The 23,037-nt window shown below is 44.5% G+C and overlaps 1 protein-coding gene across 2 annotated transcripts in view; it reads left to right on the top strand.

Moving 5' to 3' along the window:
• Positions 1–6,930: 6,930 nt before the first annotated feature.
• Sik3 (SIK family kinase 3) overlaps positions 6,931–23,037 on the top strand; it is a 181,032-nt gene continuing 164,925 nt past the window's right edge. For both annotated transcript variants that reach the window (XM_070038536.1, XM_070038535.1), the window contains exon 1: positions 6,931–7,219. In XM_070038536.1, the coding sequence (XP_069894637.1) occupies positions 6,947–7,219 (273 nt within the window). In that variant the 5' untranslated portion in view covers positions 6,931–6,946. The remainder of the gene's footprint in view (positions 7,220–23,037) is intronic.

Raw genomic sequence — 23,037 nt, 5'->3', positions numbered from 1 at the left:
CTTTCTTTCTTTCTTTCTTTCTTTCTTTCTTTCTTTTTTTTTTGAGATAAGGTCTTGCTATACCTAACAAAGTTGGTGTTTTCTTTTTTTGGGGGGAGGAGGGATTTCCGGTCGTGGGGCCTGAACTCTGTGCCTGGGCACTGTCCCTCAGCTCTTCAGCTCAAGGCTAATTCTCCAGCACTTGAGCCACATTGCTACTTCCGGCTTTTTCTGTTTGTGTGGTGCTGAGGAATCGAACCCAGGGCCTCATGCATGCAAGGCAAGCGCTCTACCACTGAGCTACCTTCCCAGCCCAAGTTGGTGTTCTTTATACAAAATGAAACTGACTCTGAACATGGATTCTACATGTCAAGTAGTAGTATAGTCTGGGCATGGTAGTACATACTTGTAGTTAGCACTCAAGGGACTAAGGTAGGAGGACCCCACATTTGAGGCCACCCAGGCATATATAGCTCAGAAGATATAAAATGTCTCAATGAGAGATGGGCACTGGTGGTTCATGCCTATAATCCTAGTTTCTCAGGCTGAGATTTAAGTTTCTAAGTTTGAAGATAGCCCAAGCAAACAAATCTGACTCCAATTAATCAGCCACCCACCCCCCCAAAAAAGCAAGAAGTGGCACTGTGACGCAAATGGTAGAGTACTAGTGCTTGCCTTGAGCAAAAGCAGCTTAGGGACAGTGCCCAGGCCCTGAGTTTAAGCCCCAGGACTAGCACACACACTAGCATACACACTAGCGCGCGCGCGCACACACACACACACACACACACACACACACAGAATGGAGGCATGGCTCAAATAACAGATCTCCTGCCTACTGTGTGAGATCCTGTTTAGTCTCTCATAGCATAACCAAAAGTGAAAGAAAAAAAGAGAAAGTTTGGTAAGAGACTGGCTTTGGGATAATAACTACTTTGTGAAGTTTGAGTGGAAGAATGTTTCCTTTGGACATACACAGTCCTATCACAAACACAACTTTGCCCAACTTCCAAAGACTGAACCCTATGTATTTAGGAAAACAAGTCAAAAACATTGAAAACTCTCACATTCTTCCTTTAGTTCTGTAGTTGATCCATTTCCCAATCTCAACCATTTCTAATCGTTTGAAATAGATTTGAAAGACAACATATTATTGTCTACTGAATCTGCTTTTGGCATTTAGGGAGAGGAAATCCACCCTTGGGTACGTTCTCTTAACTTCATGAAGCAGGGATGATTTTTTTTTCAGAGAGAAAACCTGAAGCCCAGAGATAAACTTCTAAGTGGAAAAGTCCAGATCTAACCACTCTTTTACTATTCATGTCAGACTGATCCTGAAGTGTGCCAAATGAGGGAAATTATTTTTTAAGACAGGGTCTTGTATTGTTGGCTGGGCTGACCTGGATTTCCTGGGCTCAAGTAATACTCCTGAATTAGCTTCCTGTGTAGATGGGCCTATGGGTGTGTACCACTGTGCTTGGCTTTGAATTTAAATAAATAAAAATAAAGCTAGGCACTGGTGACTCATACCTGTAATCCTAGTTTTTCAGGAGTCTGAAATCTGAGGATCACAGTTCCAAGCCAGTCCATGAAGGAAGGCCCATGAGACTCTTATACCTAATTAACTAGCAAAGAGCTGGAATTGAAGTATGGCTTATGGTAGAGTTTCAACCTTTAGCAAAAAACCTAAGGGAGAGGCTGGGAAGGTGGCTCAGTGGTAGAGTGCTTGCCTCCCATGCATGAAGCCCTGGGTTCGATTCCTCAGCATCCCATAAACAGAAAAGGCTGGAAGTGGCACTGTGGCTCAAGTGGTAGAGAGCTAGCCTTGAGCTGAAATGCTGAGGGAGAGCACCCAGGTCTAGAGTTCTAGTCCCACAACTGACAAAAAACAAAAAAAAAAAAACAAAAACAAAAAAAGTAAGGGAGATGCCCTGGCCCTGAGTTCAAACCCCATTGCGCACGGGCACACACGCACGCACGCACACACACACACACACACACACACACACACACACAGTTAAATAAATGGAAATAATTTCATCCCTAAGGAAAAAAGTATGCCACAAGAACTCAGTGGATAAAGGGTAATAAAACTATGGCAAGGCTATGACCTAAGCCTAAAACCCTACTGTAAACTGACCCTACTGGACTTGACTTGCTTTTTGTCCATAAATAAATCCAACTTCCTGGAGCCAGCTTCCATTTGGATTCCAGCTTTTTGGCTGGTCTGTGGACCTGTGGTTTCCAAATGCCTGCAATTTAAACAGAAAGAACTAGAAGGCCTCTCTCTCTCTCTAAAAAAAAAAAAAAAAAAAAGGAAGTTAGGCATCCATCATGTACTTTAGAGCTTTGACCAGCAGGTGTCTCTGCAGACAAGGGATAGGGTTCCTCTTCGTTTTCAAGCGATGGAAGAATTTTGAAGCTGAACTGGAGAAAATTGGGGTGGAGAGGAAGCAAAGGCAGCATCAGAAACCTGAGCAAAAGCTACTTTGTGCAAGGAAGCTGCAATGAGTGGTAAATGAGCTGTCTTGTCTCTTTCCTTTGGAAATAAAAGAAGTATTTGCAGGTGAGCACTGAGGGCCCAGGGTCAATTCCCAAGGCAGGTGCTGCACAGCAGGAGGCAACTGGGTCAGTAGAGAGGCCAAAAGGCCTGGAAAGGAGGAATTGGGAAGTTCTGCAAAAAGGTAGGGTCCATGAAACAAGGGGAGACTTCTATCCTAGGTACACTTTGAAGTATGCTTTTATTTTCTGTGAAATGTTCTAACTTCCTAGAATTAGCTACACTTTTATATTCAAGTGGAAAAAAAGGATCTAAATATGCCAAAATCTAGAGCGCCAGTCACGAGCGTGCAAGCTGAATAAGAGCATGAGGCCCTTGAGTTCAAGCTCTGGCACTGGTTCAAAAGAATACACACACACACACACACACACACACACACACACACACACACACACACACACACACACACAGAGAGCTAAATTTTCCAAGATCTTAATATTTTTTGAGTACAACATTTCTAATTTGTGAGGAAGAGATCAATGACAAGAGAATTATTTTGGTATCACTCAAATCTCTGCCTCTGAGCAGTTGAGCAGTTAGGAATCTGGGTATGAACCACCAGTGCCCAGTGGTGTTCAGACTGTATACTACCTTTTGAAACTTCTAATATTTTATTGTGTTCATCAAGAATGCCTGGGCTGGTAATGTGGTTTAGCGGTAGAGTGCTTGTCTAGCATGCATAAAGTCCTGGGTTTGATTCCTCAGTACCACATAAACAGACATGGCCAGAAGTTGTGCTATGGCTCAAGTAGTAGAGTGCTAGCCTTGAGCAAAAAAGCAGCTCAGGGACACTGCCCAGGCTCTGAGTTCAAGCCCCAGGACTGGCTTGTTTCCAATTCTAGAAAAAAGGCAGAATGGTATTACGTTGGAAAAAGACTTCTTGTTACCTTTGAAAATACCTTTTTCTTTTTCAGGAAAGAGTTGGCAAATTCTTATCTGGATAGCTCCCTGCTTTTCCCAGTACTTTTCTTTCTTTTGGGAGTACTGTGGTTTGAACCTAGTGCCTTGTGTTTGCTAGGCAGGCACTCAACTACTGAGCCATACTTCAGCTGGACTATAGGGTCTCTGAATGTAGCCCTCAAATCATTTCCCTGAGTCTGCAGCAGGAAGGCACCACAGTTTTGTGAGGGCAAAGGTAAGCAGCGAGTTGCTTTGGGGTGCCATTTACAAGTGAAGCCACCCACAGGCATTTTGTTCAGATGTGGTTTTGTTTTGTTTATTTGTTTGCTCTCAGATGCTTCAGCTGCCTGCTCTGTCTTGCTTTCAGGGCCTTTCAAAGTCTATTTCCTCCCTACGTATGTTAGTCAGCATCTGTGTATATGTGTGTGTGTGTGTGTGTGTGTGTGTGTGTGTGTGTGTGTGTATGCATGTGTGTGCACAGGCACGTGCACATGTGCATGTACTAGTACTTAAACTCAAAGCCTGGGCACGGTCCCTAAGCATTTTGCTCAAGGCTGGGGCTCCACCACTTCTTTTTCTGGTAGTTAATTGGAGATTAAGTCTCACAGACTTTCCTGGGCTGGTTAGGCTTTGAACCCCTATCCTCAGATCTCAGCCTCCTGAGTAGCTAAGATTACAGGTGTGAGCCACCAGTGCTTGGCTGTATCTTTATTACATACATGAATCTAGATTCTTTTCCTTTTCCCCTGATGATCTTCTTCAAGGAACCCTTTCCTCATTTCTTTTTTTTTTTTTTTTTTTTGTCGGTCGTGGGGCTTGAACTCTGGGCCTGGGCGCTGTCCCTCAGCTCTTCAGTTCAAGGCGAGCGCTCTACCACTTGAGCCACAGCGCCACTTCCCTTTCCTCATTTCTTATATTCTCACTAAAGATTCTTCAGGGCAAACCCTCAAGCAAGTGTTCATCCACATCACAAATCACAATGGGACACACAATCTACCAGTCTCACAGGCCAGGAGCATGAATGACACAGCACATGGTCTATGGCTACTTTCTGCTTGTTATTGAGAACTAAGTTGATAAGCCTCTTCTATTTGGAAATGAACTCCATGTCTTTAAGTCCTCCCAGTGTTGGCTTTGATGCCAAGTTATACTTGATGTGGAAATTATCTCTGTGAGTGGAGAACACTCTTAAATACACCACTACCAGTCAGAGTTGTATCAGTGCTGTTTCAGGGCTTTGCTTTGCCTGCCAGCAAAGGGTTCTGTTAACCCCTCCAGTGAGATGATAAAACTGGGGCTCTTAGGCCCAGCACCAAGGCTAAAGTCCCTCCCAGCTGCAGGGGAGGGCTATGAAGTTCTAAGAGAGGCTGGCCACACCCAGTAATTGCTCTGGGATTGAATAAACTCAGTTGTTGTATAGGTTTAGCCAGTACAAGGAGCAATGTCCACTCCATCCTCATTCTTATTCCCTTGTAAAGGAGCCAATTACTGTTAATTGTGCTAGCAATTTGGACTAGCCACCAGGGAATGCATCTAAGACAATTCTGGGATGATCATTTTGTCTCATCCTAGTCCCAGCTATTACTCATAGTCAGATGGGGAATCTCAGCACTAGGAAATGTCCTTTGACAGAGAGTAAACATATATTCCCATTCTGAAAGAGTTACCATGCTCTGGTGTCCATTTCTTTTTCTTTTCTTTTCCCCTTCCCTTCCCTTCCCTTCCCATTTCCCTTCTCTTCCCTTCCCCTTCCCTTTCCCGTCAGCTTCCCTTTTTCCTTCCCCTCTGCCCCTTTCCCCTTCCCTTCCCTTCTCTTCTCTTTTCTCTTCTTCCAGGGCTTGAACTCAGGGCTCTGAGTTTCGTTGGCTCGAGGCTAGCACTCTACCACGTGAGACACACCTCTCTCTCTAGCTTTTTTTGTTAGTTTATTGGAGATAAGAATCTCACATACTTTTCTGCCCAGGTTGGCTTTGAACTGTGATCCTCAGATCTCAGCCTCCTTAGTAGATAAGATTACTGGCAGGAGCCACTGGCATCTGGTATCTTAACTGTGAGTGTGTGTTTTATTGTCTTTTCTTTTTTGGAACTGGGGATCAAACCCAGGACATCGCACGTCCTAGGCAAACACTTTGCCGCTGAGCTACATCCCAGTCCCTCAGCCTCTTGAGTAGCTAGGATTACAGGTGTGAGCCACCAATATCTAGCTAGGATGTCAGTTTTTAATATTGTGCATACAGTAACCTGACAGCACAGTTCTGCTTCCAAGAGACAAATAACCATCTGCGGAGAGATCAGGACAATACACACGGGAATGTCTGCAGTTTTCCCTCTTCCCTTCCCAGCCTTACCAAAGTCTTGTCTCATTAATAGCCTAATTTTCCACTCTCCATACCCACCTCTAGTTAAATCAATCTAGGTGGTAGTGGTGGTGTCTGGAAGCTAGTGGTGAGTGTGAAATGTCAGATAATAGGGGAGGAAAAAAGGACATGAGCTTCATTTGCTGGCGCTGTCAGTTTGATCACCCTTAGTATTTTTTTTTTTTTTTTTGTGTAGAGTCATTAGTAAGGATGGAATTTTTATTTTGTGAATTACTTACCTAAGGGCCTGTTCATCTTTCAACATGACATGGCTCCATCAGTGCACACCCCAGTCTCACCAGGCTTATACAAGCAACAGAAGTAGTTTGCAGACGCTCCGACAGACATCTAGCTATAGAATCGTTCAGATGACGCGGGTGGTAGGAAGGGAAAATGACGTACGTTCTCTGGCCCTCACCCACCCAGGGACTGGGTTGCTGGCTCACACGGGATGGGTTTGAACGCCCTTGACCTAGACCCCGGCTCTCTCTAGGCCCAGAGGCACGTACACGGGCGCGCAGGGTGGACCGGGTTTGGACGAGGACGGAGTTTTCCCGCACAGTCCCGCCTGGCGGGCCGGCGGGCTGCAGCCGCGTCAGTCCCGCAGCTATTCCTGCCGCCGAGGCCTGAAGGGCTGAAGTGGGACGCGGCTGGTATTTTTGGTGATGAGGAAATCCTTTTTCAGGGAGGCTGGGTGTTTGCTGAACTGGGACAGAGGTCACCGTGGGGATCACTTCAGCGCCGGGACCAGGAGGAGGGCGGGGTGGCGTCCCGGCTTGGGGTTCCCCCCCACTCCAACTCTGTCTGGAAGGCTTCGAAGTTGCGGGCACCCTCGGTGCTCTCGAGCCTGCTTCCCCAGAGGGGGGCACCCGGGAGCCGGCCGGCGCCTGAGGAGCCCGGACCCACTCGGGAAGGTCGAGCTCGCCGGTGAGGTCACGGTTGCCATGGCTACGGGCAGTGACGCGCGTCGGCACGTGACCCGCGGTTGCCATGACGCCGGGCGCCCGGCGGCCGCGGGAGCCCCGCCTCCCGGAGTGACGTCCGTCAGCTCCCCCCACCCCCCCTCCCCGCTCCTTTCCCGCCCCCCCTTTGCCCCCTCCCCCCCCCCAGTCGGCTCCCCGCGGCCCCGGAGGTTTCACTGCACAACAAGATGGCGGCGGCGGCGGCGAGCGGAGCTGGCGGGGCTGCCGTGGCCGGAGCAGGGGGAACCGGGCCGGCGGGCCGCTTGCTCCCTCCGCCCGCCCCGGGACCCCCGGCTGCCCCCGCGGCGGGACCCCCCGCGGCCGGCCCGCCGCGCCCCTCAGCCCCGGCCTCCCGCGGGTCCATGCCCGCTCGCATCGGCTACTACGAGATCGACCGCACCATCGGCAAGGGCAACTTCGCGGTGGTCAAGCGGGCCACGCACCTCGTCACCAAGGCCAAGGTACCGGCGCCCGGGGCCCCGCGGCTGAGGCGCTGCGCTGCCCGGGCACGCCGGGTGGGGGGGCGGGGGCCGGGGGAGTCCCGCGACCCCCCGGACTCCGGGGGTCTCCGGGGCCCGGGGTCAGAGAACGGGGTCGTCCTGAGGGAGAGCGTTGGGGGCCCGGGGGAGACCGGCGCGCGCGGGGTCGCGGCGGACCCGGGAGAGGAAACCGGGAAACTCCACAGCCGGAGGGGCGCGGGGGGGGGGGTCCCCCCGGCGCCGAGCGAGCGGCGGGCTTGGGCAGGGGTCCGCGGGCTGCGTCGGAGGGTCGTGAGGGGTGATCGGCCAGGAGCAGGCGCCGGAGCCCGGGGGGGGGGGGCGGCCGTCAGGGAGCCGGGAGGACTCCGGAGACCCTGAGGGGACCGGGGCGAGGGACCCGGGAACTGCGGACCCGGCGGAGGGGGGTGGTGGTGGTGGTGCAGAACTGCGCTTCTGAGGTCCCCGAGACGTCCGTCCCCGGGCACGGACACAGGGTGCAGGGCACCTGGCACCTTAGGACCGAGATCGGAATCCGCATTCGATCACCTAAGACTGATAAGGATGGATGGTGCGAATGGAAGCCTGAAGGGGACACTGAGGCAATCGAGAACACGGGGGAATGCGGAGGAAATGTGGTGTGAGTGTGTGTGTGTGTGTGTGTGTGTGTGTGTGTGTGAGTGTGAAGGGCCCGGGAAACGGGTGGGAGACAGAGGTCCTGGGGGCCCAGGTTTATCCGTGGCGCTAGCCCATCAAGGGTTAACAAATTGGGAGCGCTGGGTTACCGGTTATTTTTAGTTGTCATCATCGGAGGGTCTGGAAGTGTGGGCTGTGTGGTACCCAGGGTGGGCTGGCAGGGGTGAAGGGAGGAAGGCTGGGGACCAGGGGGCCCTTCACCAGAGGACTTCAACTCCTTGGGCCCTTCGGTTCCCAAGGGATTTGAGGAGCTGTAGTCGTGAAATTGGCCAAGGTCAATTAGGAAGCCATCTATGGATACAGACAAAATTCCTTCCCTTTTTTTTTTTTTAAAGGAAATTTGGGGTGCACTTTTATATAGCGTTCTTCGTTTGTGGGAGGATGGGACTAGAAAAACAGCGAGAGGAATCCTTTAGTTTTGATGGACACCCGCCCCCTCCCCCAGCCCTTTCTGACTCCTAATTTTTCTTCGCTCAAACATCTCACTTGAATGAGTACTTTTAATGTACTCATTCATTATATGTAAAACTGCACTTTGTGTTTTCCCTCTGCCCAAGGAAGGAAGAGCCCTTACTGGTGCTGCTGCTTCCTACGAAAGCCTTCCAATTCCCCTCAGCCTAGTCCCTGGGTTATTATTATTTCTTCTTCCTCTTCTTCTTCTTCTTCTTCTTCCTCTTCTTCTTCTTCTTCTTCTTCTTCTTCTTCTTCTTCTTCTTCCTTCTTCCTTCTTCCTTCTTCTTCCTTCTTCCCCCTCCCTCTCCCCCCTTCCTGCTCCCCTCCCCCTCCCCCTCCCCCTCCTCCTCCTCTCTTCCTCCCCCCCCACTTTGCTTTTGTGGTAATCACTCCTTTCCAGAAGCCAGGGACCTATTTGGGCCTTCTCTCCAGCTAACTTGCCACCTGAGTTTCTTTCCCTGTCTCTTGCTCTGTCAAGGGATTATAGGGTGGCTGGCTGGGTGGCTGTGGCCAGTTTCACTTCCTCTTGAGGACCCTCTTCAGCTATTTTTTTTTTTTTTTGTCTGTTTTATCTGAGGGCCTCAAGTCTTCGAATGGCAACCTCAACTTCACAGCTTGTAGAGACTAAGCAGAATTCAATACTCTGGTGCATCTCCCCCCCCCCCCCATTTTGAGTCTTGCTTACTGTTAGCCAAAACAAACAAAATTTACAAACAATGTTAGCCAAAACAAACAAATTTACAAACAATGTGCCTTGTTGCTTGTTTGGGTTATTTTCCTCCTCCCCTTTTTGTTTTTCCTTTCCCCTCTCCTCTAAATAATCACTTTGTGCTTCTGTGATTACTTTGCTCTGACCTCTGGGGAATGGACTCCATGAACTTAATTGGCTGCCTGGTGCCTATGATTTACAAAATTTTGAACCTTCCAGTCCTTAGCTATACCAAAATATTGATTTAAAAAAATCTATGACAGGCAAGGTTGAATGTTTCCGTAAATGTAATGGTGAACAGTTGATTCTTGGCTTTATATATAAAAGAGACATTTCTATCTTCAATAGTCAGCAGAGCTAGTGCCTAATTATGGCTGGTTTGCCCGCTTTCTAATTTTCCTCTGTGTGTGTGTGTGTGTGTGTGTGTGTGTGTGTGTGTGTGTGTGTGTGTGTGTGTGTGTGTGTGTTTCTCTGAGACATTGGTATCCTTTAGGACTGCAGCATTTAAAACATTGGCTTGTTTATAAACGGGTGTCACTGTTTATGTTGGTTTTTATCTTTGATCATTTGTGGTGTGCAGTTATGCAATTCCTATGTATGGAAATATTCAGTCTTGAATGAGTCTTGAATGGCTTGGACAATGAGTTGCATGTGTGAAGAGACCACACCAGCATTCATTTGTGTTTCTGTAGCAGTATGCAATTTCTTAGTTACAGTTACAAGTGCCCCCTCTTTTGCTGCTTACTCTGAGGACATGAGTGAAGCTTAATTCATAAGGATCTGTCATGTGCTCTGGGAGAACCATGAGCACTATGTGGCCTGCTTCTTGCTTATCTGGAAGGGGTGCTCAACTGCTGACAGCTCAGATGTGCCCAGCAGCTGTTTACACAAAGAACCAGGGCCATTCAGGCCACAGTTTGGTTATATAATAGCAGGGAAGGTACCTAGGTACAGAAGTCGCAGAGGCTGCTGCTTCTGTTATTCAGGTAGGGAGATTTTTTTTTCCCCCTAGCACTGCAGCATTTATCTTACTTCTGCAGTCAGGTCAGATGGAAGCAAAGAGTTCCATCTTTTCCATCTTTTTCTACAATGTAATACTTTTTGTTTTTTAGAGGTATGTGATCTCCCCCCTCCCCCCTTTTAGGTTACTGAATGGTCTTTTTTAAAAAAATGTAACTATATAAAATTTTTACTCAGGTAATTCAGCTGATGCTGTGTTGGCTGAAGGAGATTAGGTAATAGGTATATTCTGAACATTGGGGAGATATTTATGACCACCTTTTCTTATATGACCTGGTCTAGGGACCAAGAAGTTGGCTCATTTATTGACCAAACTACTGTATTTTTCATCCAACAATAAGTGGTGAAGCTGGCCCTTCCTCACATTCTGTTAACTTTTTTTTTTTTTTTTTTTTTAATTCTGTTAACTCTTAAACATCCTAGTGTAGGACCCTGGGATGAATAAGGTCAGTAGAGAAAGGGAGTGACTTCCTGTTTGGTTTGGGTACTTTTGCAGTGTGGCTTTATGAGCTCAGACTTGATATTAGAGCCCTGCAGAGCCATTCACAGGAGCAAGTATTCATCTGTGTTGTACTCTGCTCATGATTTGCTCCACAGCTCACCCTGTCTTTGGCTTACCTGCATTGATTTCCTTTTTTTTGGGGGGAGGGAATGAACCTAGCCTAAGATTCTTTGTTCTTTTGTTAGAATCATTATAAGGTGGTAAAGGGATTAAAAAAAAAGTTTTCTGCTCTCAGATGACTTACAGACTGTTTCCTATGCCTAATTATACCTTCAAACTAATTGGACTAATAGGAACAAAAAGAGATTTATTTTGTGTAAGTTTAAGCAAGTATACATGACTAAAATCCTTTAGCCAATTTGTGTGTGCATGTGCATGTGTACTAGTGTGTATGTGTGTGTGTGTGTGTGTGTGTGTGTGTGTGTGTGTGTGTGTGTACTGGAGTATGAACCCAGTGTCCTTGTGCTTTTGCTTAGGTCTTTTGCTTAAGCCTGGTGTTCTACCACTTGAGCTATTCCTTCACTTTTGGCTTTTTGCTAGTTAATTGGAGAGAAGATTTGGGGATTTGTCCGTCCATGCTGTCTTTGAACCATGATCCCCAATATCTCAGCCTCCTGAGTAGTTAGGATTACAGGAATGAACTACTGGCACCCTGCCAATGGACAAATAGTTTGAAACTGATTTCAACAAACTGTGATTTCAACAAATACAAATCACTTGTCGGTTCTCGGTGTGGGATAAGACCAATTTACTGCTGTGGGTAAGACCAACTTGTTTGAATCCTCTGCTGCTTACTAAAGTGGGATGATTTTGGGTTGTTCTGCTTGGGTTTCTGCATCTGTAAAATGGGTGTATGGCAGTACTGACCTCACTGGTAAGAGTGTTGTGAAATTAGGTGAGACAGTGTGTGTCAGGCTGCCAGTGCAGTGTTTGGCATTTAGTAAGCATGTAGTAAGTGTCATCATTCTCATAACCAGCAGCATCAGGTGTAGTAACCAGGATGAATTAAGACACAGGCTCCATTTAAATATACCCTTGGGAAGAGTATATGACTGCATATGACTGGTTTTATGTAAGGTAGAAGCAGTCTTGATGTGTTTTCATGTAAAAAAAAAACAAAAAACCAAAAATGAACAATTTGCTGCCATGACAGATGCTACTTTGAGATACCTTGGACTAATTCCTATGGAATGTGGGTTGACTAATATAATGAAATTATCACTTTATTTATTTATTTATTTATTTATTTATTTATTTATTTATTTATTTATTTATTTATGTTTTTGGTCCGGTCGTGGGGCCTGAACTCTGGGCCTGGGCACTGTCCCTCAGCTCTTCAGCTCAAGGCTAGCGCTTACCACTTGAGCCACAGCGCCACTTCCAGCTTTTTTTTCTTTTTGCTTATGTGGTGCTGAGGAATCAAACCCAGGGCCTCAGGTATGCAAGGCAAGCGCTCTACCACTGAGCCACCTTCCCAGCCCTGAAATTATCACTTTAAACCAGCTTTTCAATGAACTTTTTAAATAATTTTTTTTTGGGGCCAATCCTGGGGCTTGAACTCAGGGCCTGGGCACTGTCCTGAGCTTCTTTTCTCAAGGCCAGCACTCTACCACTTAGCCACAGTGCCACATCCAGCTTTCTGTTTATGTTGTACTGAGGAATTGAACCCAGGGCTTTATGTATGCTAGACAAGCACTCTACCACTAAGCCATATAATAACAGCCCTGTAATAACATTTTTGAGAGCTGGCCAATTAAAACTAACACTGGCTTTTGCTTTGAGCTCAAAGTTAATCCCACCTTCCCTCTCTAGATCTCCTCTTCCTCCTTCTCCTCCTCCTCTTTTTTGTGGGTTGTGGGGCTTGAACTCCTGGGCTCTGTCCCTCAGCTCTTCAGCTCAAGGCGAAACACCACTTCCAGTTTTCTGAGTGGTTTATTGGAGATAAGAGTCTCAGGGAGTTTCCTGGCTGGGCTGGCTTTGAACTTGGATCCTCAGATCTCAGCCTCCTGAGTAGCTAGGATTACAGGTATGAACCACTGGTGCCCGGCTTTTTAATTTTAATTTTACTGTTATTATTAAGGTGTTGTACAGAAGGGCTACCATTTCATTAGTCAGGTAATAAGTACATTTCTTTTTTAGTACAATGTCACTGTTTCCTTTGCTTTCCCCCAGTCTTCATGTTTTTGACAGCATCTCACTGTATAGCCAAGGCTAGCCTCAGGATGCTTCTGCCTCGGCCTCTTGAGTGTGTGACACACCAGGCTCAAAGTTTTGTCATATTGATGATGGAACAATTGGTTTGCATGGTCTTTTCTTTAGAAATTCACTTAAATTTGGTGGAAAATATGTTAAAATGTTCCTATAAGCTTACCATACTGGCAGGTGGTTGTAGAGTTCCATTCCTGTAATTCTAGTCCTAAGGGTGCTGATTTTTGTTATTGTTGCCAGTCCTGGAGCTTGAACTCAGAGTATTGTCCCTGAACAACAACAACTCCTCCTCCCCCCTCCCCCCCTCTTCCTCCCTCCCTCCTCCTCCCCCCTCCTCCTCCCCCTCCTCCTCCTCTTCTCCCTCCCCCTCCTCCTCCTCCTCCTCCTCCTCCCCCTCCTCCTCCCCCTCCTCCTCCTCCTCCTCCTCCACCTCTTCCTCCTCTCCCTCCCCCTCCTCCTCCTCTTCCTCCTCCTCTTCCTCCTCCTCCTCCTCCTCCCCCTTCTTCCTTTTCTCCCTTTTCTTCTTCATGTTTTCCTTTTATTAATTGTATTTGTTTTTGATATATGGTACCAAGGAATTGAACCCAGGGCTTCATGCATGCTAGGCAAACACTCTACCACTAAGCCACATTCCCTGCCCCCCTGAATTTCTTTTGCTCAAGGCTAGCTCTTTACCACTTTAGCCACAGCTCTACTCATGGCTTTTATGGTGGTTAATTGAGATGAGTCTCACAGACTTTCTTGCCTGGGCTGGCTTCCAACTACCATCTTCAGATCGAAGCCTCCGGAGTAGCTAGGATTACAGGTGTAAGCCACCAGCGCCCAGCTACATTTGTGTTTGTATGCAGAATGTGCCATGCTACTTAGAAGAAGTTTAGAATTTGTTTCCCTCAACCTTGAGATCAAACCCAGGGGCTTAATGTGTGCTAGTCAAATTATCTACCAGTGAGCTATATCCTGCGCTCAGGATTTTTTATTTTTTATTTTTCTGCTGGTCATAGGGCTGAACTCTGGACCTAGGTACTGTCCTTGAGCTCATATTTGCTCAAGGCTAGTGCTCTTCCACTTGAGCCACTTATCCATTTCCTGCTTTTTCTGTGATTAATTGGAGATAAGAGTTTCATAGACTTTCCTGTACTGTCTGCCTTCTAACTTCAGTCCTTAGAGTAGCTAAGATTATAGGCGTGAGCCACCAACACCTGGCTCAGGACTCTTAACTTTAAATATTACACAGAGAAAAAACTTTGCCCCTGTGACCCTATTCCAAAGACTGAGCAGCAAGGACTTGTGTGCTGTGTTTTCATGCAAATCCATTTCATGAAGAGAACAACTCCAAGAGGGCTGAAAGCATTATGTTTACTTTTAAGAAAGAGTTCAATGAAGCAGATGAGGTAGTACTTGTGCCCTTTATTTAAAAAGCTGAAAACAATATTCATTGGTGAATGGAACAAAGACTTATGTCAAAAAGAAATTGAAAGCGCATTTGTATGAGATACATTTGAGGAAGATGGTCTAGTGGCTGTTGAGAGATGACTAAGTTCATTTTGATACTGTCATGCTGGGGTTACTGATTCTGTGGAAAGTTTGTGAAGACCGATTAGTACTAACTAGTCTGTACAGAGTTAGAATATTAGTATTCTACTTTGCACATCAAAGATGTTTATTTTAGCGTTGTGATTTTGGTGCCAGCTCCCTAGAAAGTCATAGATCTGGCTCAAGCCAGGGGTGCCCAGACTAGTTATTTCTGTGCCAGAAGTGTTGTTTTCATTTTCCAGGCATCAATCTGGCTAATGTTTTCTAGTTCATGGCATAAAAGGAAATAAAATGAATGCTCTGAAGAGAAAAATGTTCTCTACTGCCCAGTGCTTCTGATTGTAAAAATACCTAGACACTTCTCTTATGAGGTGGAGTCTCTCCTTTTTTCATTCATTCTTTCACTCATTCATTCATTCATCACATTCTTTTTCTTTTTTTTGGGGGGGGGTTCGGTTGTGGGGCCTGAACTCTGGGCCTGGGCGTTGTCCCTCAGCTCTTCAGCTCAAGGCTAGCACTCTACCACTTGAGCCACAGCTCCACTTCCAGCTTTTTGATGGTTAATTGGAGATAAGAATACCATGGACTTTTCTTCTTGGGCTGATTTTGAACCTCAGTCTTCCGATTTCAGCCTCTTGAATAGTTTCAGCAGACTAGGCTGAATTCGCTCCGCAGGCCCCCTTTTGGAGCTGTTCAGAGTATAGTCCCACAAGCTACAGAACTGTTGGATGAGCCATTGTGAAGTTATGTGAGGAACATATTTCTGTTCAGCAGGTGTGTGATCTCCATACAAGGAGTTTCTGTCACTGATCAGATTTGGCTTTTCAAACAAGAGGGAATCAAATTGTGAATACTTAGCTCTATTTTCCAGAAACTGACTAGGAAGGAGAAGAAAACCTCTTGCCTGTTTTAAGTTTGTCTGTGTGGGCTGGGCCACTCAATTGGTTATTTTTGCCAGTTATTTTAAACTAAATGTAGGTTTTGATTAGGAAATTTTGTTTTGTTTCAGCTCTAACACTTGCTTCCCAGCAGTATGCTTTCTTTCTTCCAGCTCATGGGTAGATTGAAAAGTAACAACTTAAATTAGCTACCCACATTTCATAATTCTTTCTTTTCCTCCCATTCTTTCTTTTCTTTTTCTTTTCTGTGGTACTGAGGATTGAACTCAAAGACCTTTTTGCACTTTTTACTTTTGCACTTGCACTTTGCATGAGCACTGTACCACTTGAGCCAGGTCTCCAGCTCTTTTTGCTTTAGTTCTTTTTCACATAGGGTCTTTTGCTTTTGTTTGTGCCTGACTTTGAATTGCAATCTTATTCTCTCTGCTCTGAGCAACTGGGATTATAGGTATGTCCCATCACTCTTGACTTTTTTTTTAGTGATAGATAACTTTTTACCTAGGCTGGCCTCAAATTTCAGTCCTCCTATCTTATCTCTGCCTTCCTGAATGCTTAGATTATAAATATGCACTTCCACATCTAGCTCTGACCACATTTCTTGATACTAAATTTTTTTTTTGAATTAAAAACTTTATTTCAAATGTTTTTGAAATAGGAATAGATGGCATATAACACAAGATTCAGAAAGTACAAAGGAATATTAATGAAACCAAGTCTCCTTGCCTTTACCCCTATTGTCTTTCCCACACAGTACCTTAGTCTTATCTCTAAACAATGATTAAAGATTTCTCTAGATAACTAAAAGCTATGTACCATTTATAGTCTGGCAAGATTTGGACATACTTGAAATTTGTGCAAATCATTTTCCTTCAAATTAAAAAAATAATTTTTATTGCTTGATGGGATGGTACAGTATAACTTAATGCAATGAAATAAACTGTTAGTGTTTAGTACACTTTTATAAGCATTAAGCGGATACTTAATGCTTATCTTAGACTTTTTAAAACTTTTTTTTTGAGAGACAGGTAGTCTTTGCTGGTCTTAAACTCACCATTCTCTTGCTTCTGTCTTCTGAGTGCTAGGATTATAGGCAGGTACCATTATGCCTGGCAGAAATTTGCTACTTCCCCCCTACCGCCCACAAGGGGCTTGAACCCAGGGAATTGGGCATGCCAGGCATGTGTTATGCCACTGAGCTGAATCCTCAACCCCAAAAGTCCCTTGTTTCAAATGGCAGGTTCTTCCCTGTGAGTTGCTGTCCTTAGACCAATGTTGTCAGTGTGGTGAGCTGATGCCTCCAGTTCCCCTCCTCTGCCTGGGAGCCTTTCTTCCTGTGGAGATCTGTGAAACGGCCGTACTGGCATGTCCTGAGATAACTTTACACTACTTGTTGAGTTGCTTCTTTTTCTTTTCTTCCTACCAAGTAACCTGATTTAAAATAAAAAGGAAAAAAAAAAGACAAAAAATTATGTTATTGGCCAGCAGTTTTTTTTTTTTTTTGTTGTTGTTGTTGCTGATCCTGGGCTTGAACTCTCAGCGCCTGAGCTTTTGTGGTCAGGGACAGTGCTCAGCACTCTACCACTTGAGCCACAGCTCCATTTCTGGCTCTTTGGTAGTTGGAGATGAGTCTCTTGGATATTTCCTGCCCAGGCTGGCTTTGAACCTTGATCCTTAGATCTCAGCCTTCTGAGTAGCTAGGATGATAGGCATGAGCCACTGAACTGGCTGGCTGGTAATCTTAATGAGTTACTTTTCATTGGTTCTTACATGTGCCAATGGATTTTTTTTTTTTAACCATTAATTCAGCATGTATTTGCTATGTCATGTCAACGTAAAATATAACTACTGATTCTAGAAGATAGACTTTATTCTTGTTAGGGTAGACAAGGGGTTAAGTTAAAGGAACAGTCAAATGCTTGTAGCTTGGACCAAATAGAGGAAGGAAAACAAGGTGTTAAGTATAATAATAAATGCTTTTACCTCAACCACACAGTCTATTTTTACTGTCTCCCTTTACAGCTTTTCCCACTCTTTTCTGATTATAAAAGTAACTTTTTACTCATGGAAAAACTGGGAAACTTGGGGCTGGAAGTGTGGCTTAAATAGTAGAGGTCCTGCCTAGGAGGCATGAACCCCTGAATACAGAAAGAAAAAGAAGGAAAGAAAAAGAGAGAAATAAAGAAAAAGAAAGAAAGAAAGAAAGAGGATAGGGAAGGAGGGAGGGAAGAAGGGAAGTGAAGGAAGGAAACAGCTTTTGGGAAAATTCAGAAATTAAACTGAAGCAAGAGATCAGATGCTGTCAGCTCATACCTATAATTCTAGCTACTTAGGAAGCTGAGATCTGGAGGACTGAGGTTCCTTGTCAGCTGGGCCAAAAATGTTTTCTGTACTGCATCTCCAAAAAATAACCAGCAAAAAGCACAACTGAAGGTATGTCTGGACTGTCAGCCTCATAGGCGCAAGGTTCTGACTTCAAAGCCCTAGAGAAACTAATCACCTATAATCCTGCTACTCAGAGACAGTAGTTATTAATATTTTTAAATATATTTACTATGGTCTATACATTTATTTATTTATTTTGCTTGAACTCAGGGCCTGAGCACTGTCCCTGAGCTTCTTTTGCTCAAGGATAGCACTCTACAATTGAACCACAATGCCACTTCCGGCTTTTTCTGTTTATGTATTTTTCAATAGGATCATATTGATACAGTTTGTCCCTTCCCCTTTGGTCTTATCACTAGAAACTATTAATATGTATCAGTTTTAATGGATACATATCTTTCCATGATACAATTACTATTAAGTTTTAGAACCCTTTTCATAATTTAAGATTTCCTTATTTATTCATTTATTTTCACTTCATAAATTCACTGTAATAACTGTTTTGTCTCTGTGTCTGCTGTATTTCTGATTCTCTGCTCTGGGTAGATTGTGGAGGAAAGTGAGATTACTGGGCCAGAGGGAACACATGTTTGCAAGACACCTGATACGTGTATTTCCACATTGCTTTCCAGAAAGATTGCAGCACTTTGCCTCCACAGCAGTGTGTAAAAAGCCTGTTGCACAGCCAGTGCACAGGCTGTCTTATCTGTCTCCCCTTCTGTCTCGGTTGGCATGGCAGTGGAAGCTTTTAAGTCACTACTTTGCTTCTAAGCCTACTGCCATAGATAAGGTTCAGGGCAGAAGAGGGTTAATGTAGCTGCCTACTCTATTTTTCCCTGAACCAAAACTGTAAGAGGAAAGAAAAGAGTAAGCGTATATCTGAACCTTTCACTTGCTTTTGTGGAGCATTATTCTTTTCTTATCTTTCACAGGGGACATTTTTTGTTTTTTTGTCAGTTGTGGGGCCTGAACTTGGCTTGGGCACTGTCCCTTGGCTCTTCAGCTCAAGGCTAGCAGTGCTCTACCACTTGAGACACAGTGCCATTTCTGGCCTTTTCTGCTTATATGGTGCTGAGGAATCGAACTCAGGACCTCATGCATGCAAGGCAAGCACTTTACCACTGAGCCACCCTCCCAGCTCCAAGGGGACACAATTTCTACACTGGAGAAATTGCTGAAGGGAAGAGAAGAAAGGTTGCTGAGAGATAGAATTATTAACTGAGCCTTTTTCTCTTCTTTTCCTTTTTTATTTAGGTCCACGACCGGAACTTGAACTCAGTACCTGCCACTTTCATTCATTGGCTAGTGCTCTACCAACTGAGCCAGCAGCCCCTTATCTGAGTCTTTAACAAAAAAATTGTTCTTTTTTTTTGGAGGGGAGTGGTAGAAAAGGTTTTGCTGTGTAACCCAGATGGCGTGGAATCTGGGCTTTCCTACTTTCATCTTCTGAGTGATGGATTACTAATGTGTGCTACCATGTAGGGCTTCAGTTTCTATGGCATTTTTGATCACTTACTTGTTTTGAATCAGGGTACAAGCAAAAGCTATATGTGCTTTTTTTTTTTTTTGTGGGTTGTGGGGTTTTAACTCAGGGCCTGGGCATTGTCCCCTGGGCTCTATTGTTCAAGGCTAGCATTCTACCACTTCAAGCTACAGTGCCACTTCTGGTTTTCTGGTGGTTAATTGGAGATAAGAGTCTCACAGACTTTCCTGCTTGGGCTGGCTTTGAAGCACAATCCTCAGATCTCAACCTCCTGAGTAGCTAGGAATGCAGGTGTGAGCCACCAGCACCTGATCCATACGTGTTTTATATACTTTTTTTTTTTTTTTTTTTAGTATTTATAATGTATACTGGGTGGTGGCATTTTCTCCACTCATGTTAGAGTTTGTATGAATTGAAGTGAATTTGATAAAATTCAATGATATTAAAAGCTTGGTGAGGAAACAGTCCAAACTCTCTAGTTCAAAAGTTTGTATCTGTTCACTGCCAGTGTAGTGTTCCACGGAAGAAGCTGACATTTTCATGTAGTAAGTTCTTCTGTTTTTGGCAGTAGAAATCTTGCTTCATATGCCATGAGAAACAGAATTGTTTTTATTGTGGAATACAGGAGCAGCGCTGTGTATTTCTTATTAAGATTAGTTGGGCACCTGCAAGATTTCTTACTTCTGTCTTTGCTTCCTGCCTCCTGTTGTTCTTTGCTTCTGTCAAAATGTTCTAACGTTGCATAAGCAGTGTTCTGACAATGGATGAGGTTTTTAGTCATTCATTATTTTAAACCCTCAAAATAATGTTTTTAGTGATTGTATGTCCTTGGCTTTCTTTCCCTTTCTGCATCAACAGTGATGTTATTCTAGTCTCCTGGTCAGTGGGCCAGCTGTATGCTGACCATAATCTTGTGTCCAAGTCAACTGCAGTATAAACAACGTCTAGATATGTAGTAATTCTTGGAGGCAATTAAATGTTGGGATGGTACTTTAGGATCTCTTAAAGGATTTTACAATCCTTAGGAAGAAAATAAGGTGTTTGAAACGTATTATGCATGGGCCTCTAACATGAGAAGGGTGGTCTGTGATTTTAGTCCCTGCCTCCTCTTGTCTTCTCTCTTCCCCTCCATCTGTCTCCAGCTCCATCCAATGCCCTGCTCTAAATGAGCTCCAGAAAAAGGGTAGACTCACCGCCTGAGAGTGGATCAATGCTAATTAACCAGTTTAGGTTCTTAGCTGTTTTAGGCCAAGAATCTACTTTTGGAGTCACATTAAAATTTGAAACTACCTCTCAGATAGTTGCGGTTATTTAAATTCACCTTGGGTTCCTTATCAGATACATGAGTTAGAAATACTTTTTCCCCTTCCATGGATTGTCTTCTTAGTTTTGTCTGCTGCACAAAAATGATCAATTTTGATTCTCTAATTTGTTAATTTGTATAGTTATTCGAACTCTGAAATGATATGTACATAATGATTTTTCTACATGCTCATTTTGTACCCCGTCTTCTGTTTTCATAAACTTCTTTCTTTCTCAGGACATTCTTTTTTTTTTTTTTTGGGTCTGGTAAAGAGCCTGAACTCTGGGCCTGGGCACTGTCCCTCAGCTCTTCAGCTCAAGGCTAGCACTCTACCACTTGAGCCACAGCGCCACTTCCGGCTTTTTTCTTTTTGCTTATGTGGTGCTGAGGAATTGAACCCAGGGCCTCATGCATGCAAGGCAAGTGCTCTACCACTGAGCCACCTTCCCAGCCCCCTCACAGGACATTCTTTAGCTATCTGTCTATCTGATACAAGTATCTTTAATTTGGGGGGGGGACGGGGTCCGGTCATGGGGCCTGAACTCTGGGCCTGGGCGCTGTCCTTCAGCTCTTCAGCTCAAGGCTAGCGCTCTACCACTGAGCCACAGCGCCACTTCTGGCTTTTTCTCTTTTTTGCTTATGTGGTGCTGAGAAATTGAATCCAGGGCCTCATGCATGCAAGGCAAGTGCTCTACCACTGAGCCACCTTCCCAGCCCATGATACAAGTATCTTTTTTTTTGTTGTTGTTGGTCGTGGGGCTTGAACTCTGGGCTTGGGTGCTATCCCTCAGCTCTTCAGCTCAAGGTGAGTGCTCTACCGCTTGAGCCACAGCGCCACTTCCAGTTTTCTAGTAGCTTATTGGAGATGAGAGTCTCACGGACTTTCCTTGCCTGGGCTGGCTTTGAACTGTGATCCTCAGATCTCAGCCTCCTGAGTAGCTAGGATTACAGGCGTGAGCCACCGGTGCCTGGCACAAGTATCTTACAAAATAAAAAAACTTGACAATTAACAAAGTGCTAATTCCCTCTGTCCAGAAACATGTTAGTATTTTATAAACAAAGTGGGTAAGATCCTTCAGACCTGTTATCCTAGTTATTCCAGAGGCTGTGTCAGTAGGATTACAGTTCAAGGCAAAGGTACCGTGAGAACCGATCTCAAAAACAAAAGGAAAGGGCTGGGGATGTAGCTTATGTGGTAGGGCGCTTGTCTAGCATATGCATGGCTCTAGGTTCAATCCTTAGTACTGGAAATATGCACGTACACATGCTCATGTATGTGCATGTGTGTGTGCATGCACATATATACATTATAACTAGATATTTTTATTAAGGGATCATACCATACAACTAGTTTGCTACTTGTTTTTCACTTAATAAAATATCTCCAACATTTCCATGTAGTATTTTTTTGCCCTTGTCTCAATCATTTCTATACCATTAGAGTATAACATAATTTATTAAATTAATATGAGTATAATATAATTTATAAAAATAGTACTCCAGGATCTGCAGGGCATGACTCAAGGGGTAGAATATACCTGTCTAGCAAGCAGGAGGCCCTGAGTTCAAACCTCATATCACTAAAAAAAAGTACCCTATTAACAGATTTTAAGAATTGAAAATTTTATCGTAAACAATACATTACTTAATATTTCTGAACATTTCTATTTGCACATTTGGGACTAGCTCAAGGAAATGCTGATTTCCTATTTCATTTATTTGTTTTTGTACTATTTACTATTTATATGACTTTTAGGTCAGCTTTGCTTAAAAGAAAATATGAGAGTTTTATTAGACCTGAGTTAGTTGCCAAAAGTTATGAATTCTTTTTTTCCATCATGATATTTATAGTATTGGGATCTTCTTTGGAAGCTAATTTTTTCATTTTTTCAGTAATTGTATAATAATTTCCTACAATTGGAATAACTAGGTCAACATATTAAATACTTCACATTTTGAAGACGTTGGCTGAGAATGTGGCTCAGTGGTGAGCACCTGCTTCTCATATGGGAAGCACTGAGATCTGTCTATCGCGTCTCACCAAAAAGCTGTAGCTGTTGAAAATTGTCTTCCAAGTGAGGCCATGCTAATTTGCCCGACTTTAGAGTATATGACTTGGTGTCTTTTTCTGATGCTAGAGCTGGTCTTGCACTTTTGTTTTTGGGCTCTTGAGTATCTTTGTTGGGCTCTTCTGTCTCTTGAATAGGTATGCTGCTCTACTCAGCTCTTATTCTAAAATATTTACCCATGTTTTCTTCAAATACTTTTATGTTTTTTGTTTGCTTGTTTGTTTGATTTTTGCCAGTACTGGGACTTGAACACTGAGGGTCTGGGCACTGTCCCTGAGCTTCTTTTTATGCTCAAGGCTAGCACTCTACCACTTAAGCCATAGCACCATTTCTGGCTTTTTCTGTGTATGTGGTACTAAGGAATCGGACCCAGGGTTTCATGCATGCTAGGCAAACACTCTACTCTTAAGTCACATTCCTAGCCCTGGTTTTGTTTTTAAATATAAATCTTTCCTTTATTAAAATTTTTTTTTCCAGGGCTGAGGACTGAACCCAAGGCCTTGTGCGCGCTGGGCGGGCGCCCTTCCGCTGGGCTAAACCCCCAGC

This window comes from Dipodomys merriami, unplaced genomic scaffold, assembly GCF_024711535.1.
Source record: "Dipodomys merriami isolate MVZ:Mamm:240054 unplaced genomic scaffold, mDipMer1.0.p SCAF_29, whole genome shotgun sequence".
Classification (NCBI taxonomy): domain Eukaryota; kingdom Metazoa; phylum Chordata; class Mammalia; order Rodentia; family Heteromyidae; genus Dipodomys; species Dipodomys merriami.
The sequence above is the reverse complement of the archived record's forward strand: the minus strand, read 5'-3'. Positions and strand labels throughout refer to the sequence as shown.